The sequence below is a fragment of the Corvus kubaryi genome, unplaced genomic scaffold (assembly GCF_017639235.1).
Source record: "Corvus kubaryi isolate FWS band 111438036 unplaced genomic scaffold, C.kubaryi_AGA036_p1.0 37396, whole genome shotgun sequence".
Classification (NCBI taxonomy): Eukaryota; Metazoa; Chordata; class Aves; order Passeriformes; family Corvidae; genus Corvus; species Corvus kubaryi.
The window spans coordinates 31,843,785-31,867,532 of NW_024581135.1; the positions used below are offsets into that span (position 1 = coordinate 31,843,785).

The 23,748-nt window shown below is 39.2% G+C and overlaps 1 protein-coding gene across 1 annotated transcript in view; it reads right to left on the bottom strand.

The window, feature by feature from the left end:
- Positions 1-1,759: 1,759 nt before the first annotated feature.
- FAM171B (family with sequence similarity 171 member B) overlaps positions 1,760-23,748 on the bottom strand; it is a 32,999-nt gene continuing 11,010 nt past the window's right edge. The window contains exons 2-8 of the mRNA XM_042040737.1: positions 12,846-13,079; positions 12,056-12,148; positions 11,606-11,761; positions 9,651-9,818; positions 5,974-6,090; positions 5,311-5,434; positions 1,760-5,040 (exon numbers count right to left, since the gene is read on the bottom strand). Coding sequence (XP_041896671.1) covers positions 3,705-5,040; positions 5,311-5,434; positions 5,974-6,090; positions 9,651-9,818; positions 11,606-11,761; positions 12,056-12,148; positions 12,846-13,079 — 2,228 coding nt within the window. The 3' untranslated portion in view covers positions 1,760-3,704. The remainder of the gene's footprint in view (positions 5,041-5,310; positions 5,435-5,973; positions 6,091-9,650; positions 9,819-11,605; positions 11,762-12,055; positions 12,149-12,845; positions 13,080-23,748) is intronic.

Sequence of the window (23,748 nt, forward strand, 5' to 3'; positions counted from 1 at the left end):
AGGATGCAATTATCAATATCTGGGGCTAAGAAGTCATATAAAAAAATCCAGTAGAACTGCACATAAAAAAAAAGTATTGTGAAAATGTATTTGGTGTTGGACAACAAAATTCCTGTTACCTAAAAAGAGAACCAAAGGTATGCTAATATGACAAGCCATCTTCACATCTGAAATAGATGAATCATAATTAAACCTCTTTTAGGTTCTATAGGCCAATTTAATTACAGACTTATTTGCACACCGTAGTGGTTTGACCCTGGCTGGATGCCAGGCACCCACCAAAGCCACTCTACCAATCCCTTGGACAAAGTGGACAGAGGAGAGAAAATATAATGAAAAGTTCATTAATTGAGATAAGGACTGGGAGAGATCACTCACTGAATACCGTCACAGGCAAAACAGACTTACTCAGCTTGGGGATATTAACTGAATTTATTACTGATAAAATCAGAGCAGGATAATGAGAAGTAAAATAAATCTTAGAAACACCTTCCCCCCACCCCTCCCTCTTTCCCAGCTCTACTTCCTCCCTGCAGTGACACAGGGAGACAGGAATGGGTCCGTTCATCACCCGTGGTTTCTGCCGCTGCTCAGGGACAGAAGTCCTTCCCCTGCTCCAGTGCAGGGTCCCTCCCACAGGAGGCTGCTCTCCATGAACTTCTCCAACTTGAATCCTTCTCACGGGCAACAGTTCTCCACAAACTGTGCCAACGTGGCTCACTCTTCCACAGAGTGCAGTCCTTCAGGCACGGCCTGCCTCCAGCACGAGTCCCCCACAGGGCCACAAGTCCTACCAGGAAACCTGCTCCAGGGTGTGCTGCTCTCTCTGCATGTCCACAGGTCCTGCCAGGAGCCCACTGAAGCACAGATTTCCTGTAGGTTCACAGCCTCCTTCATGCATCCTCCACAGGCTGCAGGTGGATATCTGCACGCCATGGGTTGCAGGGGGACAGCTGCTTCACCATGTGTATTAAGTTTGAGTGGCCAGGTTTTGGTAGTGGGGGGGTCTACATGGGTGGCTTCTGTGAGAAGCTGCCAGAAGCTTCCCCTATGCTAGCAGCTCCAGGACAGAGCCGCTGCTGACCAAGGCTGGGCCAATCAGAAATGATGGTAACACCTCTGTGATAACAGATTTGAGAAGGAAAAAAGTTACTGTGCAGATGTAATTGTGGCCAGAGAAGAGTGGGGTGAGAATATGTGAGAGGAACAACTCTGCAAGACACCAAGGTTGGTGGAGAAGGAGGGGGAGGAGGTGCTCCAGGTGCCGGAGCCGAGATTCCCATCTGTGATGGTGATGCCCATGGATATTGGGTGTGACTGAGCTGGAGTTCATTTCCCATAGCAGCCTTCCCAGCACTGTGCTTTCCACTGGGAGCTGGAAAGGTGTTGATAACACACCAGTATTTTGGCTACTGCTGGGCAGGGCTGGCACAGCATCAGTGCTGACTCTCAACATTGCCTGCCAATCAGCAGGCTGGGGGTGGGCAAGATCCTGGCAGGGGACATAGCCAGGCCAGCTGACCCAAATTAACCAAAGGGATATTCCATACCATATGATGTCAGCTCAGATATAAAAGCTAAGGAAAGGAGGAGGAAGTAGGGGCATTTGTTATTTACAAGGTTTGCCATCTGGAGCAACCACTACACGTGTTGAAGCAGCCCAGGAAGTGGCCACACATTGCTCGCTGATGAGAAGGAGAGACTATTTTTTTTCCTCTTTGTGCACACGCAAACTTTTGCTTTTGCTTTAGCAAACTACCTTATCTCAATCTAGGAGTTGTTTTCCAACTAGGAGTTATTTTCTGTCCCCCTGTCCAGCTGGGAAAGGGGAGTGACAGAGAGGCTTGATGGGCACCCAGCATCCAGCCAAGGTCAACCCACCACACACACACTTATCTCGAACTCAATTTGCACTTTCATACTTGTGAACTCAATAGGAACACTTCATTCATGAAGCAACTGCTCACCAGAATTTGGACTGATGCATTGCTAGTACCATCGTGGTTACCTTACATATTCTTCTAGAAACAGCACCAGACAACTGACAATCCCAACACAACAGACATATTTCACAGTAATATTTCCTGAGTAAATATTCCCAGAAGCCCAGCTGCATAGGATACTTCCCAACTCTTGAGTGTACTACAGGGCAGACAACCAAGCACTGTTCACACCACAATTCAAATATAGGCATTGTATGTTTGGGTCTTGGTACAGAACCTTAACCAAGCTCTAAGGGAAATATTTATAAAGCCTTTTTAGGATGATTTATAATCAAACTGCCAAAGCCAAAATGCTGGAACTTATTTCACCGGGGAAACAGCCTCAAAGCCACAGAAATACATTCTGTATACTGTATGAAGCACATTAAGAGATGCATCCATTTTTCTGTTAGCCAAAGTTGAAATGATCACTTTGACAAGATGAACATTAAAATTAAAGAATATTTTGATGGCCTTTCCTTCCTCTATACATATCTTAGTTACAATTCATGCATTCATGACTTTTGGTAAATTTAACTCTAAGATGAGTCATAAGTAGTATTTATATTGCATTATAGACCAAATTTTGCAATCTTCTGTCTCATGCTCGTAACCCTCCCCCCAACTTTTAAAGCCTGCTTAACTCCTCTGCAAACCTAGATAAAAGCAGCTCAGGCTGGAAAAATGTAGGCACATAAACCTCAAATGATCTCCCATTGTTTTAAACATAAAATAAAAAGCAACAGTGCCGAGCTTTCCTGCTCAAGAAACTATTTCCAAGGTATAATTTGTCTAATCTTACACACTTCATCATGGGCCAAACTCTTGCTTATAAATATGCAGAAATTCAAGGCTATATTGTGGAGCACAATTGGCCCAACAGCATGCAGAAGAGAAGATGTTCACTGACAAAGAAGCCAAAACAAGACACTGGGATCAGGAGTAGCTGCAGCTTCAAATGCTACCAGAACCAGTCCTTTTCTGCTGGACGTAGATACTTCACAACTGATGTCAGTCTTCAACTTCCATGGGCCATAACAAAGCAGATTCAAACAAAGCAGATGGGCAACATCTTAAGATAGCGGGGACCGTGAACTGCAGTGGCCACAGAGCTTGTACACTTCCCCCTTCCCCCACTGTTGTATGGAATTGCACATGGATGGCCACACAGGGAGGGCAGTAATGCTATAGAGCTCCGCTGATAAATCCAACAGAGCTCATCTGCTGGTGTTGTGGGACCAACGGATGAAACATTTCACATTGTACAAAGAAGTAGTAACAGATCCCTAGAAAAGTTCACATATAAAATGCTGTACAGAATGGTCACGTTGATTAGGAACAAGGCTGAGGAATGGCTTTAACTAGGCTACCATCACATTAGCAACAAGTACAAAAATATTAAAACATGTGCCTACATTTCTCACTGTGCATTCCCAAAGGTGTGTCCAAGAATGACAGGCTAATTAAAATGTGGGCCTTCCCCATACTGCCAATAAAATCAGGAACTGGAAAAGTTTACAAGTAGCATTTCCCTGTTTTCAATTTGCATGGAATATCAATTGCCCAGCTGAAGTTTAGTATCTCAATCTGTACGTTAAAAAAAGGAAACTTTTTATACTAGAAAACAACTTTTCCCTTGTAAACCCAACACTGCAGAATTACAGAAGCAGCCAAGAGGTCAACAACCAGCAGGGAGAGCAAAAGCACAAAGCACATTGTGTTTTAATTTATAGGAATAAGGGGCCTCTCCTCTCTTTTCTTCCAGATATTGGTTTTGCTATCTCTTTTCATTAGAGGTGGTCTATCCCTTTTTTTAGCAGAAGGGATACCAGACTCATGACTTCCTGGTAGAGATTTTTTTCTTAGACCTTCCTCATCATGCTGTTCTATGACTGGCCCATTCCCTCCTTCCATAATGTGCCTCACAGCCTGGTCCTCTGGAGTGCAAACAGTGGTCCCACTTTCACTGCTACTCAGATCCAGATCTTCCAAGTAAAGAATCTTAGAATGTGGCATACTTTTAATGAAAGTTTTCTCTCTCTCCAGTTTCCTGCTAGGATGATGCTCATTCATGTCCACACCAGAGTCCAGACTAGTATCATTACTCTCTGTTTTTTTGCCCTTTTTCAGATCTATGAAGGAATGCCTCACTTGAGCAATTGGTTTTCCATCCAGGGACACAAACCATGCTCGAGGATGTGGAGATGGTTTTCCTTTAGAGAGTTCCAGCAATGTTTGTTCCGAAATACCTTGAAGTTCAGATGAAAATGGAGTCATTACAACTGCTTCATTCAATGTCCCAGGAACAGAGACAGATTCCAGTAAGCTGTTGGTGTACCGGCTCCAGTTGGATGTTTGGGAAGGTAAGCCCTCTTCACCACCCAGGGTACTGTTTTCATCTCTGCAGGCAGAAGGCTGGGGATGAGAGTGCACTGGCATTTTGGGGAGTGTTTGCATGTAATTGTCGCGATTCATGGGTTCCATCATGGGGCCATACACCAGCTGCCCTTTCCTTGGCAAAGTTGCTGATTTAGCAGGATGCAGTTGTTCTGGGGAGTGGAAAAGGTCTGAGGTTTGAAGAATAGCAATAGGCTGATTGTAAATATGCATTAGATGTTCTGGGATGTGGGAAAGCCCATATATCTCCTCTTTCAGTGAAAGGTATCTGTTTTGGTCTGGAATGTCCCTAGGAGCCTGGGAAATAGCACTGTTACTGTGCTTTGGCTGCTGTAAAAGCCTCACTCCAGCATTAGGCTCCACTGAATGGGCTGAATTTCTTGCCTGACCAGTCTGACAGGATGACTGGTAAGAAGCATCCTCTGTGTAGATTTTAAAATTGTCTTGTGATTTTCCGTCTTCTGTGTCTATGGACAGCCTTCTTTGAGGGCTGTATGAAGAAATCTTCGGTGTATATAACTGTGACTTATCCTCCAACTTTAAAGACCCTTTCACAGCATTGATGTGATTTATGTGAGTTGTTGACGTTGTCTGATCTTTTTTTATGACCTCCAGCTTAGTTGTGTTTTTTTCCTTCTTCTGTGTGCGACGACATTTATCCCTATGCAAAAGAGAAGTAAGGTGACTGCAGAGCATACTACAAAATACTGGACTGTTGACTAGCAAAGCTGAAGGTTAGACTTTGGTTAAGAAGTCATAGTGTAATGAGATATCACAAACTTAAAATGAAATTCTGTAACTGTAATTTCTTAAAAAATTTTAGGCTATCCATTATAGTTTAGCTAAGGAAACAAGTCTTAACCTGAAAAGGCTATTTTATCAACCTCAAACTCTACTCATAATGAGCCCACTGAAACTTCTTTTTGCTTACCTGCAGTAACAAAGAAGAACAGCAAAAAATCCAATGATAATGACAAGAGTTCCTCCCAGTATGGCCGTAAGGAACACTGTGTGATAGGCTGTTATGTCCTTGGAAACAGCACTAATAATGGATTCTAGATTGTCAAACAAAACCAGACAAGCATTAGTTCTTAAAACCAAATGATTCCACTTGATGTGCAGAGCTAATAAACTGAACGGTACTTTTTCAGTGATTTTGTGTTCCAATGGCATTATGTTCATCCTTCCCTTTTCACCTTGCTATTTCAGCAAACTAGAAAATATACAAACAGGTTACAATATAATGACAGGTTCATCTCAAGTACTAAAGCCTTACCATGACATCTACCTCATTCCAGACAAATTATATTTGCATTAATTGTCCAAACTAACTTAGAAAAGTGGTCTACATTTTCTACTTAGCACTCTGTCAGAGAGTCCTACCTGGTTTTGGAATCAGACATACTGTTTCTCTGATAGATTCCTTCATATGAATTTACAAAACATGCAAGAAAATCACTGTAAGGACTCAAACAAAAGTTATCCAAGTGAAGAATCTGCATGTCACTTCTCCCTTCCTGCTATTAAATAAAGAAATCAAACTGACAGCCTTACGTGGGGCATTCAGCAATTGCTTGGCCAGTTGTTGCCATACCTCTCGTTCCAGGCAGTGGAGCTGCTATCCAGTAGCCCAAGTGTTGAGCAGTGTATGTCCATACTAACTGACCATCCACTTCCTTGACCATTCCTAGCCCACGGTTTACCCAAGCACCTGGGGGGAAAAAAAGGACAAACATTGCACATGCCATGCAAGATTCTTCTATACCTCAAACCATCAGCAATTATGCTATTACCAAAAATACACAAGGTCATAAGAAAACTGAAACTTCTGACTTAGCCATTGTTTATTACACAGCTTTAGCTAAACAGGCAAACTTCCTCTCCTGACAATTTCATTGCAAATATCCCTCTGTGGCTGTTTACTTTGAAACAAAGCATCAACATTACTTACCAGAAGTAAAATTAATATGACTTATTTTCTATTAATAAATGTCTTTTACATATATGCACATAGATATGCACACAAATAATTTGAGAAAGCCTATTATATGACCTTAAGCATGCATGAAGGCCAAGACTAAAAAATGAGGGAGCAGGTTAACTGATGCATGTGAACACAAGTTTACCATCAGCTAGCAGAACTTAGTGGGAAAACATTTTAATCTTATTAAGCTGCAATAGGATAAACAATGTTTGTCTTGAATGTTTCTCTCCTTCTCCCTGCCCCAAGGCTGTAACAGTTCACTTAGCCCAAGGAAGTGCTATTGTTAGGACACACTATCTGTTTGGCAACACATGGGACAGGTATTATGGTATGCCCGCTTCTACAATTAATAAAGCATCCATTAGAAGAGGGAGAATTATACTTAATTCACTTAAACACATTTATTGTGGGCCATCTGTGAAATTCTAAGGACAGAAAACATCCTCCTGTAACCAACCTTACATATTCAACCTGCAAATACTGAGAGGTAGAGACAACCACCAGCTTTTTTTAAACTCCAGTAATCGAAGTATGAAAACAGTATAGCTCATGTAAGATGGAGCTTATATGAATTTCAGTTCTATTTTCTTCCAGGACCCTTCTTTCAGCAAAGCAAAAGTAAATATCTCCCAGCCAGGAGGTAAAGATGAGGATGGATGCCTGCCACAGATGCTCACATGCACAGGCACACACAGAGAAAATATCACTTAGCAGTAAAACATGCGGCTTTCTCCTGGTGCTTGTGATGGCTGGCAGAGGGGAAGGGCAGCAGCAACCACCTAGAGCTCTGAAAGTGTTTTCTCAGCCACCTGAGAAACGTTGCCCAGAGTCAGGAGTAATACCAGCAAGCATTGTATAAAAGGCAAAAATAATTTCTAGGTGTCCAGAAGTTCTATCTTAACTGAACAAATCCATAAGAAGCTATACACTGTTTGCTGTCCTTTTCTGTAAATTACATCTTCCCCCAATATACTCCATAGAAAATACTAGGTATTAAGAAAAAATATTAAAATGTGATTAATGAGTAAGCCCATTTTCTCTATGCTTTACTGCCATTCAAGCAGAAGGATATAATTCTCAATTTAATGTTGAATGCAAGCTTTCTGGTTTTTGTAATTCTATTAAAATCCACAAAGCACTTTTAGCACTAATGCAGCAAAATATTTAGTGAGAAGGAAGACATACTCAATACAGATCAACAAATTCTGCATTTACAGCAGCTGGAGTACAATTACCAAAGCTCATTTTCCAGGAACAGTCTCAGTACTACTACACTTGGAGTAACCCCAGGGAACACTGCACAGGCAGACCTGTGAAAGCAGTTTCTATCTTTTTCCTGGTGCATATGGGTCAGCCCACACAGACCTGTTCCCTTGCCACTTCCAATACTGACATGGGAGCTCTGATTACCATCATAACACATTACCCAAGGACTTTAGAGTTAAAAATTGTGTCAGTGTCTTGCTGGGGACATCCCGCATGCAACATCTTGGATGCCAGAGCCTCATTACTGAGTGCAGCAGGAGCTATGCATTCAGCTCAGATGAGGGCCTGCTGCTCCTTATGGATGCTCTGGAATGCTTGCTGCAGAGATGAGGTGTTCAGCTGCCCTCAGTCACCAGAACCTTGACTACAGCATGCCTTGCAATTACTCAGTTACCTTGGGAAAAAGTCATTTTTCACGTGTTGGATCAAAGGTAAAAAATAAAAGAAACATATTTAAGAATAAACATCCAGAAAGTGAATACAGTTGCAAATTTTTACTGTAAGAAAGGAAGAAATGGGAGAAAAAGTTCAAGTTAAGTTATGCCCCAAAAGTTTCTGTCCTTTTTTGCCATCCTCCTTGCCCTCTCCTCAGCAAGCAGCAGTGAAGGCTCCATGTGAACAGTACACCTCAGAGAGTATCCATTACAAACAATTTGCCTTTCTGGAATCTCTGTCAAAGTACATCCCATTGGAGAGGAAAAAAACAACTGGTTTTACTGGGTTTTGGATCAGCATGCCATGATCCTGGCTCCTGTTTTACTCCCAAGGCCAACATGCCTACGTAGGAATGCTGAGAAGGACCCTCAACACCCACATAACAAACACCTTACACTGGTTTATATTCTGACCTGATCCTGTGCTGCTCCAGTTCTGTCAACTCGTTGTTTTAACAACAGTGTTGACTTAGCTTTGTTTAGGGAGTTAAAGCAGCTCAGCACAGGATGAGCACAGGAGCTGGCAAAAGTGGCTGTGGCAGTAAGAAATTTAAACCCTGGGTGATATTTTGCCACCTCAGACTAAAACCCTTTATTTGATGAAAAATGCCATCTCTTCCCACCAGTTACCCCTCTAAAGTATTCTAGGTGTATAGACAGACTTAATCTTCTATGCCAAAACTTATCCTATTTACTTTTTTCCCCACAAGACAGCCTAGCCAAATTTTATTAGCATGTTCTTAATTCAAATCCATGTTCTTCAGTTGTTCTCCATTAAGATGATCAGTTTCTTGAACACATAAACAACACTTTGTTAGAGCTGGTGTCCCTCTCCTGTACTTCCAACAGCTGGACAAAAGCTTTTTGCCTTGATAAGGAGCAGCACATGCCCTCCTAACTCACTTGCATATTTCAAGCTGAAGTGTGATGGCAACCATAAGGTACAATGTAGGACAATCAGGACATTAATGCACCCACACCTAATACAGGTCATCTAAATGGGTTATGTGGATGTAGCTCATTACTCACTCCTGACTAAAATTAGACATGAAGGGATGACAAAAGCTTTAGAATGACTAATCCCCAGCCTCCTCTTTGCATTTTGGAAGAACAATGTTGTTCCCTTGAATAACTCTTATTTCCCCTTCATTTCACTTTCTGAATTGTTTTTGTTAACTGAAGCAACATCTATTCCAGTTCTAGCATCAAAGGATGAGCTTTAGAGCTACAGTCTAGGAAACAAAGCATCCAAACCTTCAGTTCTGGTTTGCTTTCTTATAAGAAGGAATTCACAAAATTACTAGGCTTGAAATTTAACATCATCTAAAATATATGTTCTGTGAATACTCAACCTCCCACGAAAATAAAAATCCAGCACATTAAAAAAGCAGGCAAGAGGAATGCTAATGAATTTTACCAAAGCTTTTTGAACTAACAATTCAAGGTAGTCCCTTAAGAAAATTGACCATCTATTGACCATCACTTCTTAGAATAGTGCCATCACTGTTCCATGACCTGCAGTGCCGTGTGCCCGAAACTACAGGCATGTGCTGGAAGGCAGAATAACAAATAACTTAACCCACTTACCAATTTTCATATCGAATGTCCAGGCAGGTACAGCATCTCCTGATTTTACAGTAGTTGTGGGAAGAGGAAGTGTAACCTGAATAGGACCATTTACATTCAGTTCTTTCCCAGCCAAAAGAACATTTACACATATGGCAGCAAGAGGAGTTAATTCCATGCTTTTGAAACCTGAAAACAAGAAATCTCTTGTAATTCTCCATTCATAGTTTATTTTAAAAGAAACAAATTAAGAATTAAGCTACTAAAGGCAAGTCCTCATCTACATCCAGCTACACAGTCAGCTGTTATCAATTTGGTCAAATAAAAATCAACATTACTTTTCTTCTGAACTTTTAACAACCTATGATTAAAACAAAACACAGTCATTTCTATACTAATGCTGTAAGAGAAACAGATTTGCAACATCCAGGTTCTATGCCGACTGTAGAATTAACGATGAGGCAAAACTTGTCTTGGGACGGGGGAAGGAGGGTTTTTCCCCTCAGATAATGAGGTTGCAAAACACCTGATGTGTTTTGCACTGATGTGAAATACAGATCATACAAGAATTTTGGTATAATCACAATGTACATAACATTGAATCAAACTGAAGGCATATGGAACTCCTCCTGTAAGGATTAATTTCCTAATTTGGCAGCCAGAATTAACTGAATAGGTAATCATGAGGCTTGTCAAAGCACTCAGAGGAAATGTTGCATTTACAAAGCAGCCTGAAAGTATCTTTCCTTTGTTTCCCTTTCAGCAGTTTGCAAATGCTCCAGAATGCCCAATATGACAAGATGGTGAGAGAAGCTGAAACAGAATTAGTAAGCAGCAGAATAATGTTAAATCTATGCAGGCTGTTAGAAGCTGGTTGTGAGAGAACTGGCACATCAGATATCAATTAGCTTCCACCTGCCCTAAAACGAAGCCTATTCCTTTAGGGGTATATGAATAATTTAAAACACATGCCAGACAAATTGAAGGGAAAACTCAAAGAGGATAAACACTGCTTAGTCTCCTATGCTTCTTCCCTTCTGCCTTCCATTTAAAGAGATGAAATACTGGTAACAAAAGATTTTAAAATATCTATGTCAAAATATCAGTATATATGATGCCTTTGATGGAATGAAAATTAAAGAATAGAGTATAACGAGTTTAAATAAGCCATGGAGTGCCCTCTTCATGCACTACAATGAATTTCAGAGCCTCATGACTTCAGATCCACTAGGAATAGAAAGAAAAGAACAAAAGAAAGATGGAACTGCACACAGTACAACCTACCAGAGGTTACTGCACTTAGGCAAATTAAAAAACTATCTGATAGAATGACAAATACTAAAAAATCCAGTGGTATAAGAGCAGAGTTATGACTCATGAAACCACTTAGTGCTTCTCCAGCGAAACAGATGAACAAAAAACATTATTACAACTGTGCGCCGTATACACAGGGACCACTTGGTCCCAAACTTGCCCAGACTGACTGACTGTGAGCCAAGCAAGAGGTTCCACACAATCTTTGTGCTGGGTGCAACACCCTAGAACCAATCACTCCAGTGAAAATGCAGAATCCCCACAGCTGAAGTCAATGGCTGCTGTTACACTGATTTCTTTAGGTTCACCTAGTTTACAGTTTGGCTATAATTGCATTTTTAAGGTGTTTACTAAACCAATTTCAGTCTCATGAAATCCTGAACATATATATATATATATGTGAAAGCAGACTCTGAAGGAGTATTTCAGTGCACCAAGATACGTTCTCATACTACACGGACCAACATAGAGTAACACTGATTACTCACCTGATGTGTTTATAGCTTACTCCTATGGAACAAAGCTTTGTGATTTAATATAATGGAAACAGGTTCAAGCCCTCTTAAATTAAGCATATGTTTTTCTGAAACACTGTGCACTCATATGCATTTTAATATTATAATCTTTTTTTATAGGAATTCTTAACCAACATACTCACATACCTGATTTATTTAGAATAATTCCTGTTGTATAGAGAAAGCTGTCCACTTTCAAAAATTGCTCTGGCACTGTCAGATAGGCTGTAACATTTGCAATATGATTCGTTGGAAGCTTTATTAAAGATTTTGGAAACTGAACACTCAGTTGAGATTTGGCATCTGTAAAAGAGTAATATTTTGTCTTAGCCACAGTAAAACACACAAACAGTGTTTTTACTACTCTTCAGAAATCCACTTAGCATAACAACCTGTTTTCACCCGCTTTCTCCATGATTTATGTATTTCCAGTCTAGCACTTGTCACAGCCCCTCATACAGCTACGTAATTAACAGAAAATCTGGCTTTGAGTGGATAGGTATTACATGAGAATAAGATGATGCTTAATTTTTTTCCATGTGTGTACAGATGGCTATCACAAAGTGTTTAATTACAGTCTGCATACACAGAACTTACCAGACAGTTTTCCAGTAATTAAGACAGTATCTTCAAACAGCCATATATTAGCTTGACTTTGTGGGAATAATGAGAGCGTCACAGACGAGTATACTGTGGAAAATGGTAATATCTGTTACACCGTGCAACCAAAAAAAATCCTCCAAGGTCTCCAAATCCAAAGAAATATTGAACAGAGTACTTAATAAACCAGAGAGTACATGAAGACTAAATAAGTTACTCCTGTTATCCAGAGCAGCAATTTTAGTGTTTAGGCAGAAAGACCTCTGTTGAATGTTTGCTACTGTTTTATACCTTCTATGGATAAACAGTGACTAGAATTCTTAAAAGTCTCTTTTTTTAAAAAAAATCATGTACCTTTTTAAGAGCATGCAGTAGTTAAACAAGAAAACCTGTGAGGAAACACTGCTTAAGGGGAGCTGTAACAACAGGTTATACCTGTCATAGAGGACAAAAAGCATTGGCACTCCAGGAATCACTCAGGTCAACAGGATTTTTGTCAGAACACATTAACAGCTCTTTGCTAAATCTAGGCAAAAAAATTTCTAAGAATTCACTGTGTGTCACAACATAACCTACTTAGATTTAGAAAGGGCTATTTTAGAGTAATCAGAATTTTGACAAGTTTAACAGACCGTTCACCCTTAGATCTGCATTGACAGGCATCACCTCCCTTGACTGACTTCACTGAGTCATGTTCAGCTGACAGCAACTACCCAGACAGCTTGGGAGAGAAATTTAATTACTGCCAGATACAGTTTAGTAATAGGACTGTAAGATGCTTACGTACTTGGCATTCTTGTAGTCTTCCAAGGCAAAGGTGTCAGCAGGTAGCCATCCTTGTATGAGACAATAGTTAAGCTTAATCCTAATTTGTAGGGGACTTTTATTAACACTGCTCCATTGTTCCCAGTAAGAGTAGAATTTGTCAAGGTGTAGTTCACAAACACCTCCACCACCGCTTGTCGCAGGTACTGATGACTGATGATGTCATTTACTTGAACTTTTAGCGTAAAAACAGATCCTATTGACAAAAAGAAAAACAGGAAGTCATGATAATACATCACAACTAAGGACCATAAACTTGTAAAGAAGTCCTGGAGTTCAGGTCTTTGTTATTCATCCATTGCACAGTGGATCTCTATCTCTAGCCAAAGGCAGGGGTAACCATGCAATTATATACCCCAGAGAAGAGGGAAACAAAAAACCTTAAGACAGGGCACAAAGGTGTCAAAAAGTGTTTATCAAACTCAACAAACATAGTAACTAACCAGTTAAAAAAAAAACAAAAACAAAACAAAAAAAAACCAAACAAAAACCCAAAAAGCCCCCAAAAAACCCCAAAACAAAACCCAGTCAAAACCAAATTACAAAGTAATCTTCCCCTTTTTGTTTAAGCTTGAAGAACGCATCTGTGATGACGTGAGATTTAATATGCTCTGCAATATCACACTGATAATACAGATGGTCTTGTTATCCAAGTGTAACCCTTGGCTTGGGACACACATTTCAAGATGCACCTTGAGTTTGTAAAAGCAGAGAACCTGATGTCTACAGACAGAGGGACAACACATTTATATTTACATGTGTAATGTTATTATAAAGCAACCAAATGCATCCAGACACTGTTTTAAACTACTATCTCCCACCAGACTTACACCGGGCTACTTTTCAGTTCCGACATTGCAACTTCTAAACAGTATCTCTCTACTGCCAATTAGAAGATCTGATAGTCCGTACCATACCCAGTGCCTTGCAGAGATCATAATTACAGTGACTAAAAAGTATGTTGAAAATAATAAATCCACTTGAACAGCAGTCTCAAGGTGCTCTGAACCACATTCAATTTCTCTTCCACCCTGATGGTAAATAAATTATTAGGGAGTCTTTTCACAGTATGTGAAAAGGGACAGAATTCCACATTATTTCAAGAATAAAATTAATTTATTGTTAGAAATTAAAATATCTATGGATCACTGTTAAAAATATTTTAAATAACAAATTTTCCAGGATTTTGGTTACAGATATACTACTATTCAATACCACTGCACTACTTTGTATCCTAATACTTTCAAATACATTCATCACGAATATGCATTTCTATTTAGGTCAAATGTCAAGTTAAGTTATTTGAAATGTATCTACCTAAAATCATACTTCAATTTCATTATGCTATCCCCACTATAATTGAGATTGACATTGCACCAAGAGATTACTGCCACTGACCTTGATTTAAATGAATAGGTCTTGAGGAGCCAAGTGCAATCCATCAAAAAAATCCAGTGTGTAGTGGAGATGCCCAAGTTGGGCCTCTCTGAAATAAGTATTTATTTAGATCTATTATATGCACGGAGCATATCGTATATTCATGCAAAAAATGACCTGCACACAACAAAAGCTACACTGGCCTCAATTTATTACTGTTTACCACATACACAGCAAAAATTTACCAGCTGTGCCAGACTGATTCTCTGCAGTGTTATACAAAAATCTACATCTCCTTGAGCAAATTAATACATATTTTCAGAAAAATAAAAAAAGACCCAGTGTACTCAAACGTATTTAACAGAATTAAACAGAAAATGCACAATAATCTTGGAACAATGTCATCTGGGTGGGGTTTTTTTTCCTTATGTAAGATATTTTGAGAATAAAATTTCTTTAAATTGCTGTGCTAGAGGAGTTTTAAATCACATAATGATTGGGGGAAAAAATTATGTCATGTCAGCAAATTATGGGCTCCAAACAGCTCCTCCAGGCATTGATCCAGTTACACAGATACTAGCATCATTCCAGTGGCTGCCAAAACTTGAAAAACAGGTCATTTGCCCCTGGCCAATGACTAGTTAAAAGGCTACAGAGGAGAGGAAACAGGCTGTGTACAATATTATTATCCAGAAGTCATTTGGAAGTCAGGAGTATATAATGAAATGGTATTTAAAAGTACGAAATTCAGCAGTCAAAAATTCAAGCTCATGCCAGTAAGAAGCAATACCAGAAATGCCTGTTATAAACTGGTATTTTAACAGCTGGAATCAAGTCAGGAGAAAAAGAGCCGAGTTTTAACAGCTGAAATAAGTCATAAAAAATTAAAACCTAAAATGTACTCAGAAAGAGACATTCTTTCAATCATTCCATACTTTCAATGAGTATTTTCCATTTCCTGCTGACAAAAAGCCTAACAAGAAAATACAGGAGTGAGGGCAAATGCCACAGCTCTCCTCCAGCTGTTGGTAAATTCAAAGGTTGTTCTGTGCAAAACTATTTCTTCCTCTCATCTCCTTCAGTCACAGCCATATTAAACCCCACTTTCTTAGAATCTTTGGGTTCCCAAAAAAAAAAAAAAAAAGACTGTAAAACTGTAGAAAACTGTGCTATTTTCACTCTCTCATGGTGAACTGACAAATATCATTGGCTGTTTTTAGCCATGCTGAACTTTGATTACTTCCTTCTCCTATGGGTATAGAAATTGCCACAGCATTTCCCAAAAGTGATACTCTGCCTGAAGGGGTGTTGAGGAGATGCAGACGCGAGGCTGGAAATGCGGATTGAAATCCCAGGGGGGTTGCTGAGACAAAGCTCTCCAGTGGCAGCTTTGGAAGAGTCCCCACCTATGTGACTGTCACACATAGGCAGCAGCTACTCCAGAGAGGAGTGCTCACCTCACAGCCCTGAATATCCAGACACAGATTAAAGGAGACTCAACCCCTGGCTCTCAGTGCCTTTGGCCTTTCTTTTGCGCTAAAACAAGTCTTCCTGGCAAGAAGAAGTCTCCTGCTCGGCAGGGAGTCATGCCCTGCCTGCACTTGGATTTGGTGATATCAACTAGAATATACCCTGCCAACAAGTCACTTGCAACTCTGGTGCAATGGTTTTGGAGAGACTTTTTTAAAAAATTAACCTTTCCACTCCTCAACAGTAACAGAACAGAAGACATGAGGACACATCATTATGCCTCTATCCAAATGCTTGTGAAATAATAACGTGTTAAAAATCCAAGTGAAAAAAAGCCAGAATCCAACAGTAACAACAATTTTTTACTCACACAGCCATGTTCACCATAGTTTTGGAGACCAGTTGTTGCAGCCCAGTTAAGAGCACAACAATCCCATGGCCCTGGAGCTCAGAGTTTGTAGTTCTGGTCCTACAGCACTGATCTATATCTTTCCAAGCTTGACATCCCACGACCAGCTCCCTCCTCAAACCAACCCCCCCACAAGCCTCACATCCATTTATTGTGCAAATTTATCACAGATTTAATGGCATTCAGTTATTAACAATGTCATAGTAACATCCAAGACATCTAATTTGCAAAGAAAATATTGTCTTTCTTTTCCTTTTTATAAATATCTTGATTTACAAGTCTTTAAGGACACTTTTAAGTCTCAACTATGATCGAAACTGCAGTAGGATATTTTAATCACAATAAAATATACTGAAAAAAAATTCACATGAAAAAAATGAATGGTTGGTTAACTTTTTAACAAAAGCAAAGCTGCAAACTTAAACAATGGATGAACCTTGTGCTTTTTTCTGGTCAATGACACATGCCAAACACAAGTGGGTCAGCTGTATCTCAGTATTAAACAGATTTGACAGAACTCCCACAATTAGAAGAAAGAACTCAGTCCTTGCTAATTTGATTTGTGCTGCCTCGGAGGAAGGGATTCCTCTCTTGGCAGGTCCACTGGAAATGCCAGCTCCCACAGCATTAAAATGTTTCGGATAAACCTTCATAGAAACACAGCAGTTATTCAGACGAAGGGGAACAAGGCCTTCTACCATATTTAGCTCCTTCAGAAATGTCCTGGTCAGTAAAATGACGCCTCATTTCTTTGAGAAACATCTAATGCCTGAATTAGAAGAATTTGGCTTCACATCACTGGCCTAACTCAGAAATCGTATCACAGAATTAAGCCAAAGAACGGCTTGGAATTGCAAGCTGGGTACAAATGTACCAGTGCAAAAAATCTCAGTTATGGTCCATGTAATTTGTTCTTAATTCTGACCTGCAGATAAGCATGTCATCTGGTTACCATTATTGTGAGATTTAATTACCATGGTCAAGGCCGGGCCCTTACAGGCACCAATATATGCCAAACTACACATATCATTAACTGATACGGTGGTGAAAACACACACACAGGGCACTGCCCAGGAAGAATTCCTACACATTCTGCAACCCAGTCCTAAGTTCCTTTCCCTATTTATCACCAAATTCCTATAGCCAAAGAGGTTCTGTACCTGGAAGGAGGCAGTTACTCATCTCAAACACACAGACAACTACCCAGTTAAGCAATTACCTTATGGGATGAACAGTAACTACAATTCAATCATTCATTAGTTCCGTCTTTCCGAGGGGACTCCTCTCACCCTTGCCCAGAGATGTTTAAACCCATGCCAGAAAAGGCACACACTGATAAGAGTTTTATGGCAACTGCCTACACCAGGCTCCCTGCTACCCAGCCAGAGAAAACCTGGGCTGTGCCATTTTCTTCGTCTTAGCTGACTGAACAACCCTTTTCCCATCTTTTACATTCATGAAGCACCGTATTTTTTGGCTTAACACAATTAGGGATATGAAAGGTGCACTGATGTGTAAAGAAAAAATGTGTAATAAAAATATGGGGTTTTACTACACATCCAGTATTGCAATGGATATTGCCATGGGGGTGGAAATCAATGAAACATATAATCTAGACAGCCAACACACATCTGGCTTCAGTAAAAAAAGGTCATATAAAAGCCATCCTCCTGCCCACAAACACCAATCGTTACTTCTCAGAATTTCCTTAGAACTACAGTAATAGCAGTGACAAACTACAAAAGCATCGATTGAAAAAGTAAAAGCCTACTGCACCTTCAGTTCATTAAAAATCCACATACATGAAGGGGAGTTGTGGCAGCACCAGAGGGCTATGGGGTGATTTAGTGCTGGACCAAGCCCCCTCCCCACAGCTCACCATCCATCTGTGAGTACCTTTGTTCTGGAGCAAGATACAAAGCACTGACACAGGACTGAATTTTCTGCCTTGCACAGTGCATTAAAATGACATAATAGGTGACCCCTAAACTCCTATAACAGTTTTATGGGTGTACTGTGAGAGTTATTGTCAGGCACTGGGGTGAGCTCTCTGGCTGGTTTTCAATTATGCTTCTCATAGCTATCAAATAACCTGCAAATCTAATTAATAACCTCTACAACCAAATGTGGGCTTCATTTGTTATCTATCAGTGTTCTTTTATCCTGTCATACTCCACACAGTAATTTATAGACCCTAGTACCAATGGGCATATACATGCATAAAGATCTTTCTAACTCTACACAAATCATTCTATCTATTCCAAATTGGTATCAGGATATCTCATTTAGAAACTAATTACATGATTCTTTATAAGGATGTTTTATATGCTGCTCCTCTGATTTAAAACAATAGCAGAAACTAAATAGGAGAACATTATTTTTCCTCCCTAAAATGGAACAGGACTTCTGCTAAAATAAAAAATACACCACAAGTGTTTTGCCCTGTGAAATTTTAACTTTGTCTTTATAAATTAGTTGTAAGTACAATCTGCGTATTTTATTTTCAACAACCTATGACTGAACTGAGAAGCAAAGAAGCTCACCCTGTTCACAAAAGGTCTGAGAAAATTCAGCAATTACCTAACCAGCTGTAAAAATCAATTTCTCAAGAAAAGAGAACCTTAGATTTAGATAAGAACAACACACGCAACAAATATAATCATTCCACTTGGCTGCAAAAAGAAAATACTTGGAAGTTGACAACTACTGACAGTTTCACTCTCGCACTTAGCAGGAGGTTAAGTTTGCACCACCCCTCTCCAGAATCCCTCGGGGAGTTACAACTTTCCAGCCAGGGACCCAACACTAACCCCAAAATGAATGATAAAGAACAGGGGTACATAAGGACAGACACAGACTGCAGCAGTTGCTAAAAATTGCCTTATTTGGGTTGATCTTTAGGCAAAACGGCAGCATTATGGCTCTAAATTTAAAGCAAGTACAGGCTGCTCCTTGAAATGCCCTTTGGAGAAAAGATATTGATGTTTTACTGCTCCTTGTCAGGGGTGCTGGTCACCACGGTTCAGCTACAGACACTTACAGAAAACTGCTTTTAGACAATACAAAGATATTGTAAAAATTAAATAAACCGAAGCACAGAGCTAATCAGCATTTGCTGCAGTTGCATACGAACAGCCAATCCACATAATCTATACAGCACAGTTCTGTAGCTCTGCACTCCCTCAAAATATTTTAATGCAAAATCAAACATTAGGATGTATATTTAAAAGAAGAGCTTTGGCAAACATCTCTTCAGGGACACAGAACACATCACCAATTTCCAAGGACAAAGCAGCAAAACAGGGTCTGGGAAAGTAGGACACCACAGTATTCCCACTGCCCTATTTCTGGTCAACCAATTTCCACAGAAGGCATCAACAAAATCTCAATTATGAGGGAGCTAAGGCTAGATCCTGGGGGGACCAAGCAGTGCCTGTTTCAGTCATTTACAGGAGGCAGTTTAACCCAGTCTAGTCAGATCTAGGTGTCTCCACCAAGCTGGTGCTTCACAGTCAAGAAAAACTGTAACAGATTAGAAATTTTAAAAAATTTAACACACTGTTACCTAAGCTTTGTCACACATCAGAAGCTCAAGTGAGCTTTTGCTGGAAAAAGAACAATTATAGTCTGACTGAGAGCTTTTCAAACAGATTCTTTTACATTTGCTTCAAATAATGCTTTATTTCAGTTACAGAGAAACACTTCCTTATTTCACCAGCATGGCTGTGATAGGCACAGACCACAGTGCCAGAACTGTCAAGCATCTGTACATGGGTTAAGAGGAAATGGAAATTATTTACTAGAAGCTCATTCATGTCAATATATGCATCATTTCAGCACACACTACAGTATTGAGGTGGCACTTCCTCCCACCTTACTGGGAAAATTAAAAATAGAGCCTAAGAACACATTTCACATGCTACTCTGACTCCTCAGTGCCACATCAAGGAGGGGCTGCATCTCTTGAAACAACTGGATATGTCTGCTAAGAGCTGAACAAACTAACAATGCAGGAAGAGATGTAAACCCAACAATGTGCTGTCATCTCAAAAAAAATACATCTGATTTCTACACATTCATCATGTTCTGAAAACTCCCTTTCCCACTTCCTATTTCCCCTTGCCTTCTATATTGTCCTCTTTCCTTCACAGAGCTCTGCTCAGTCTCCTTCCTCCCACAATTCAATCCATCCTGGAGTAATCTCTGTGATGATGAGTCCCTGTAAGATTTTAGCCAGTGAGAGCACTGATCATGGAAAAAGACCAATACTTTTCTAAAGACGAGGGTTTTTGCAAGCCTCACATTAAAAAGAGTGGTGAATGTATTACATGAAATTAAATGCATTGAATCGAACCCATCAGGATGAGCACTTTAAAGGGACACTTCTAATCTAGTAGACTAAAAAACTGCCAGGGATTTGCCTCTGGGAAATTAGCATGATCCAGAGAAAACTTCAAGATTCTAAATAAATTAGTAGGTCAAAGACTAACTATTAATTTAGTTCAAAACAGAGCCCAAATGTAGTTTCATATTATAATAAAACTGTCTCAGACAGTATGGAGAAGCTGTCTGTCTACTGACACACTGGAGCAAGTGTTACGTGTTACACTAATAAGAACAAAGCATTTTTAACTTCTAGAAGGGATTTTGATAGGAAACAAAAGTAAATAAATAAAGAAAAAACCCCAACACACTAAAGAAATAGAATACTTACCTCAGTCATACCTTGTCCATTTTTTCCCAGCAAAAGTATTCATGGACTTGGCACCACTTTTTACATAGAATTAACACTGCATTTTACTGATGCTTTCAGAAAAAAGATTATTAGTTGCATTTATTTACTGACAACAATTTCATTTCACTTCAGCAGAATAATTATTTTCTTTCACTTTAACAGAATAATTATTTACCTTTTAAACCAACATACTTCACAGGTTTATATTTTTTATGGATGTGTGTGCATATGTAAATACAAATCTTAAGCAAACAAGAGGAAAAGGAGGTTTGTTTTTTGAAGAAAGATAAAGAAAACTGCAAAACATTCTTAATAGAAATCCTATCCTCAAATATTTGTTGAAAAATATTAATTTATGCCTCATTAGTACGTAGGCACTGAAAGAATTTCCAAAGTAGTCAATAAGCATTATGTCAGTGTAAACCAATGAACTGCTCTCCCCACAACTTTTGGAATCAGTTCCTCCAAATTCAGAAGCAACTTAAAGGAACGATGAAATTTAATCAGGACTAAATGTGGCCAATATGCAACTCTAGCAAACTTGAGCTGCCACATTTTGATGTGATATTTGCCCAGTATAAGGTAATTTTTCACACATGAGAAAGACTTTAGACACTCCTGGTACTTCCCAACAGACATTAAATTCCCATCCATCTCATTCCATGACACACTTGTACAGGTACTAATTGCAGCACTACCTTGACTTCATATTAAAAAAAAAAAAAAAAATGACAAAACCCCACCACATTTCAAAAAAAAAAAAAAAAAAAGCAAATTTTTAATGCTTGCAATTATTTTAATAGGTTTGGATTACTTTATAGTCTGGATGGCCACAGTATCCAAAATCTGTACTATTGCATAGGCAAATTATCAGCTTTTTCAACCGAAGATCTGTTGTATATAAGAGAGGATGGATCTGATGAGTTATTTGAATGAATAAATAAACAAAAATAACTCTTTCCTACAACCAACAGCTGTGTTCTACCATTAGAAGTGGTTACACTTCCACCCAAGATCTCAGACCAGATGCATAAACTGCATAAGCATGACAATCATTCCACAAATGTTGATAGGAACCAAATATTGATGAAATTAAGGTCCTGCAAAATCAATAAAATAAACCAGATGATCATAGGCTGTATCCCTAATGATTACTGCTGCATAATCAATGAACACCTTCCTGGAATGATCCTGCTTGTAAGAACTGCAGCAGAATGTCATCAGTCTAATCCATAAAGCTGCTAACGACTCAGTCTCCTATCCAGTGGGAACACACTCCCAAGCACTTTGAAGTGCTCCTGGGAAGATATAGAAAATAGAAAGAAAATTCCCCGTTCTATATTTTTATGGGCTACCTAAGCGAGAGCCATGAAATTCATACAGGAAAGCAGCCATGAAGGTTAGATGGGATTTTTTTTCCTGTATTCCTTTAAACACTGCATGGCATACATATGTCATTTAAAAAATTCACTGGAATAATATTAAGTGCATAGCATATACTGCTGCAGGGTGCTCATTTGGTAAGGAGCTGCAAGATGTTTTTTTCACCATTAGATGCTTTCTTCACAAATTAAAATCAGACTGCTTCATCACCCTAGAAAGAACATGAGAACTCGCAGGACACAATAAACCTATGAGAATCACAATTACCATAGCAACTTTGCATTTTGATTTGCTGCTATTTTGTTGAATCAGCCACCCTGGTTCTCAGAGCTGTGGTTACTATGGAACACTGAAGCAGAAATTCACCTTCCTGGGGCAAGGGAGATAGGCAGCAGACAAGATGAAACGCTGCAGTCTGCAGAGCTTCATTATTTAGGAGTCATTTAAATATCGTCTTCTGTAATTTGAGATAAGTGAGATAAATTATTAATATTACAAGAATAAAATCTTAAATAAAACTAATCTTTCAAATTAAGATAAATTTGCAAGTGAAAGAGATTAAAATGAGCAACTAAATGCTAGCAAGAGCTCTTGAAACGTACAAAATAAAACAGCTTTGCCCAGACATTTAAGAGGCCATTATAAGGCTATTTTTTTCATTTCAGTTTACTTACTGGCTAATACTAAGCCTGTAATGCTGCTCTTTCATTTTTTTTTTAAATCACTGCCAGTATCATTTTACCTTGCATTAGAGTTCACAGAATGAAAATATTAAAAATTGACACTTTGTTACAGAATATTGGAGGAAAAAGGTAGGAAGGGAAATATTAAAATCTTCATAATACTCTATTTTAAATATGCTATCTTAAACCCCACACTATATTACACACCTTCAAGAAAAACAGGGAAGTGCCTATTAGAGGATAAGCCAAAAACATGCATTTCCCACTCAGGGACTTTACAATTAAACCTCCATCATTTAAACAGCAAAAATAAATCAGTCAGCAGCAGCATCTTGACAAAATGAGACCATTTCTTATAGACAAATCTAACGATTTGTCAAACCTGCCCTCTAACAGTCAATACACTTGGACAGAAAGAATATTCCAGTATCCTTGCAGCATGAATCATCTCATTTTTTTTATCTTAATGGGTCAGGTACAGGATTTGTCTTGTGAAATTCCTAGTGGTGGCTTGTGACTGGAATAAGCTGAAAAAAACCTGTGCAATTTCCTTGATTTGACAACCCCGTAATTTGACAGAAGGAGGAAATAAAACCACAGGAAAACAAAGCAGCACCTGTTCAAACATGACATTTAATGCTGTGAAACCCTAAGACAGATATGCATCCACAGACTCCATGGCATAATGCACCCCACAAAGCAGAAATTCAAACATCAGGGCATGTTACTCACTAATTGCAAAGGACAACTACTGTTCCATTCAGAGATATTTTTCAATAACACACTGGTCACTACTCCTGTCTGGAAA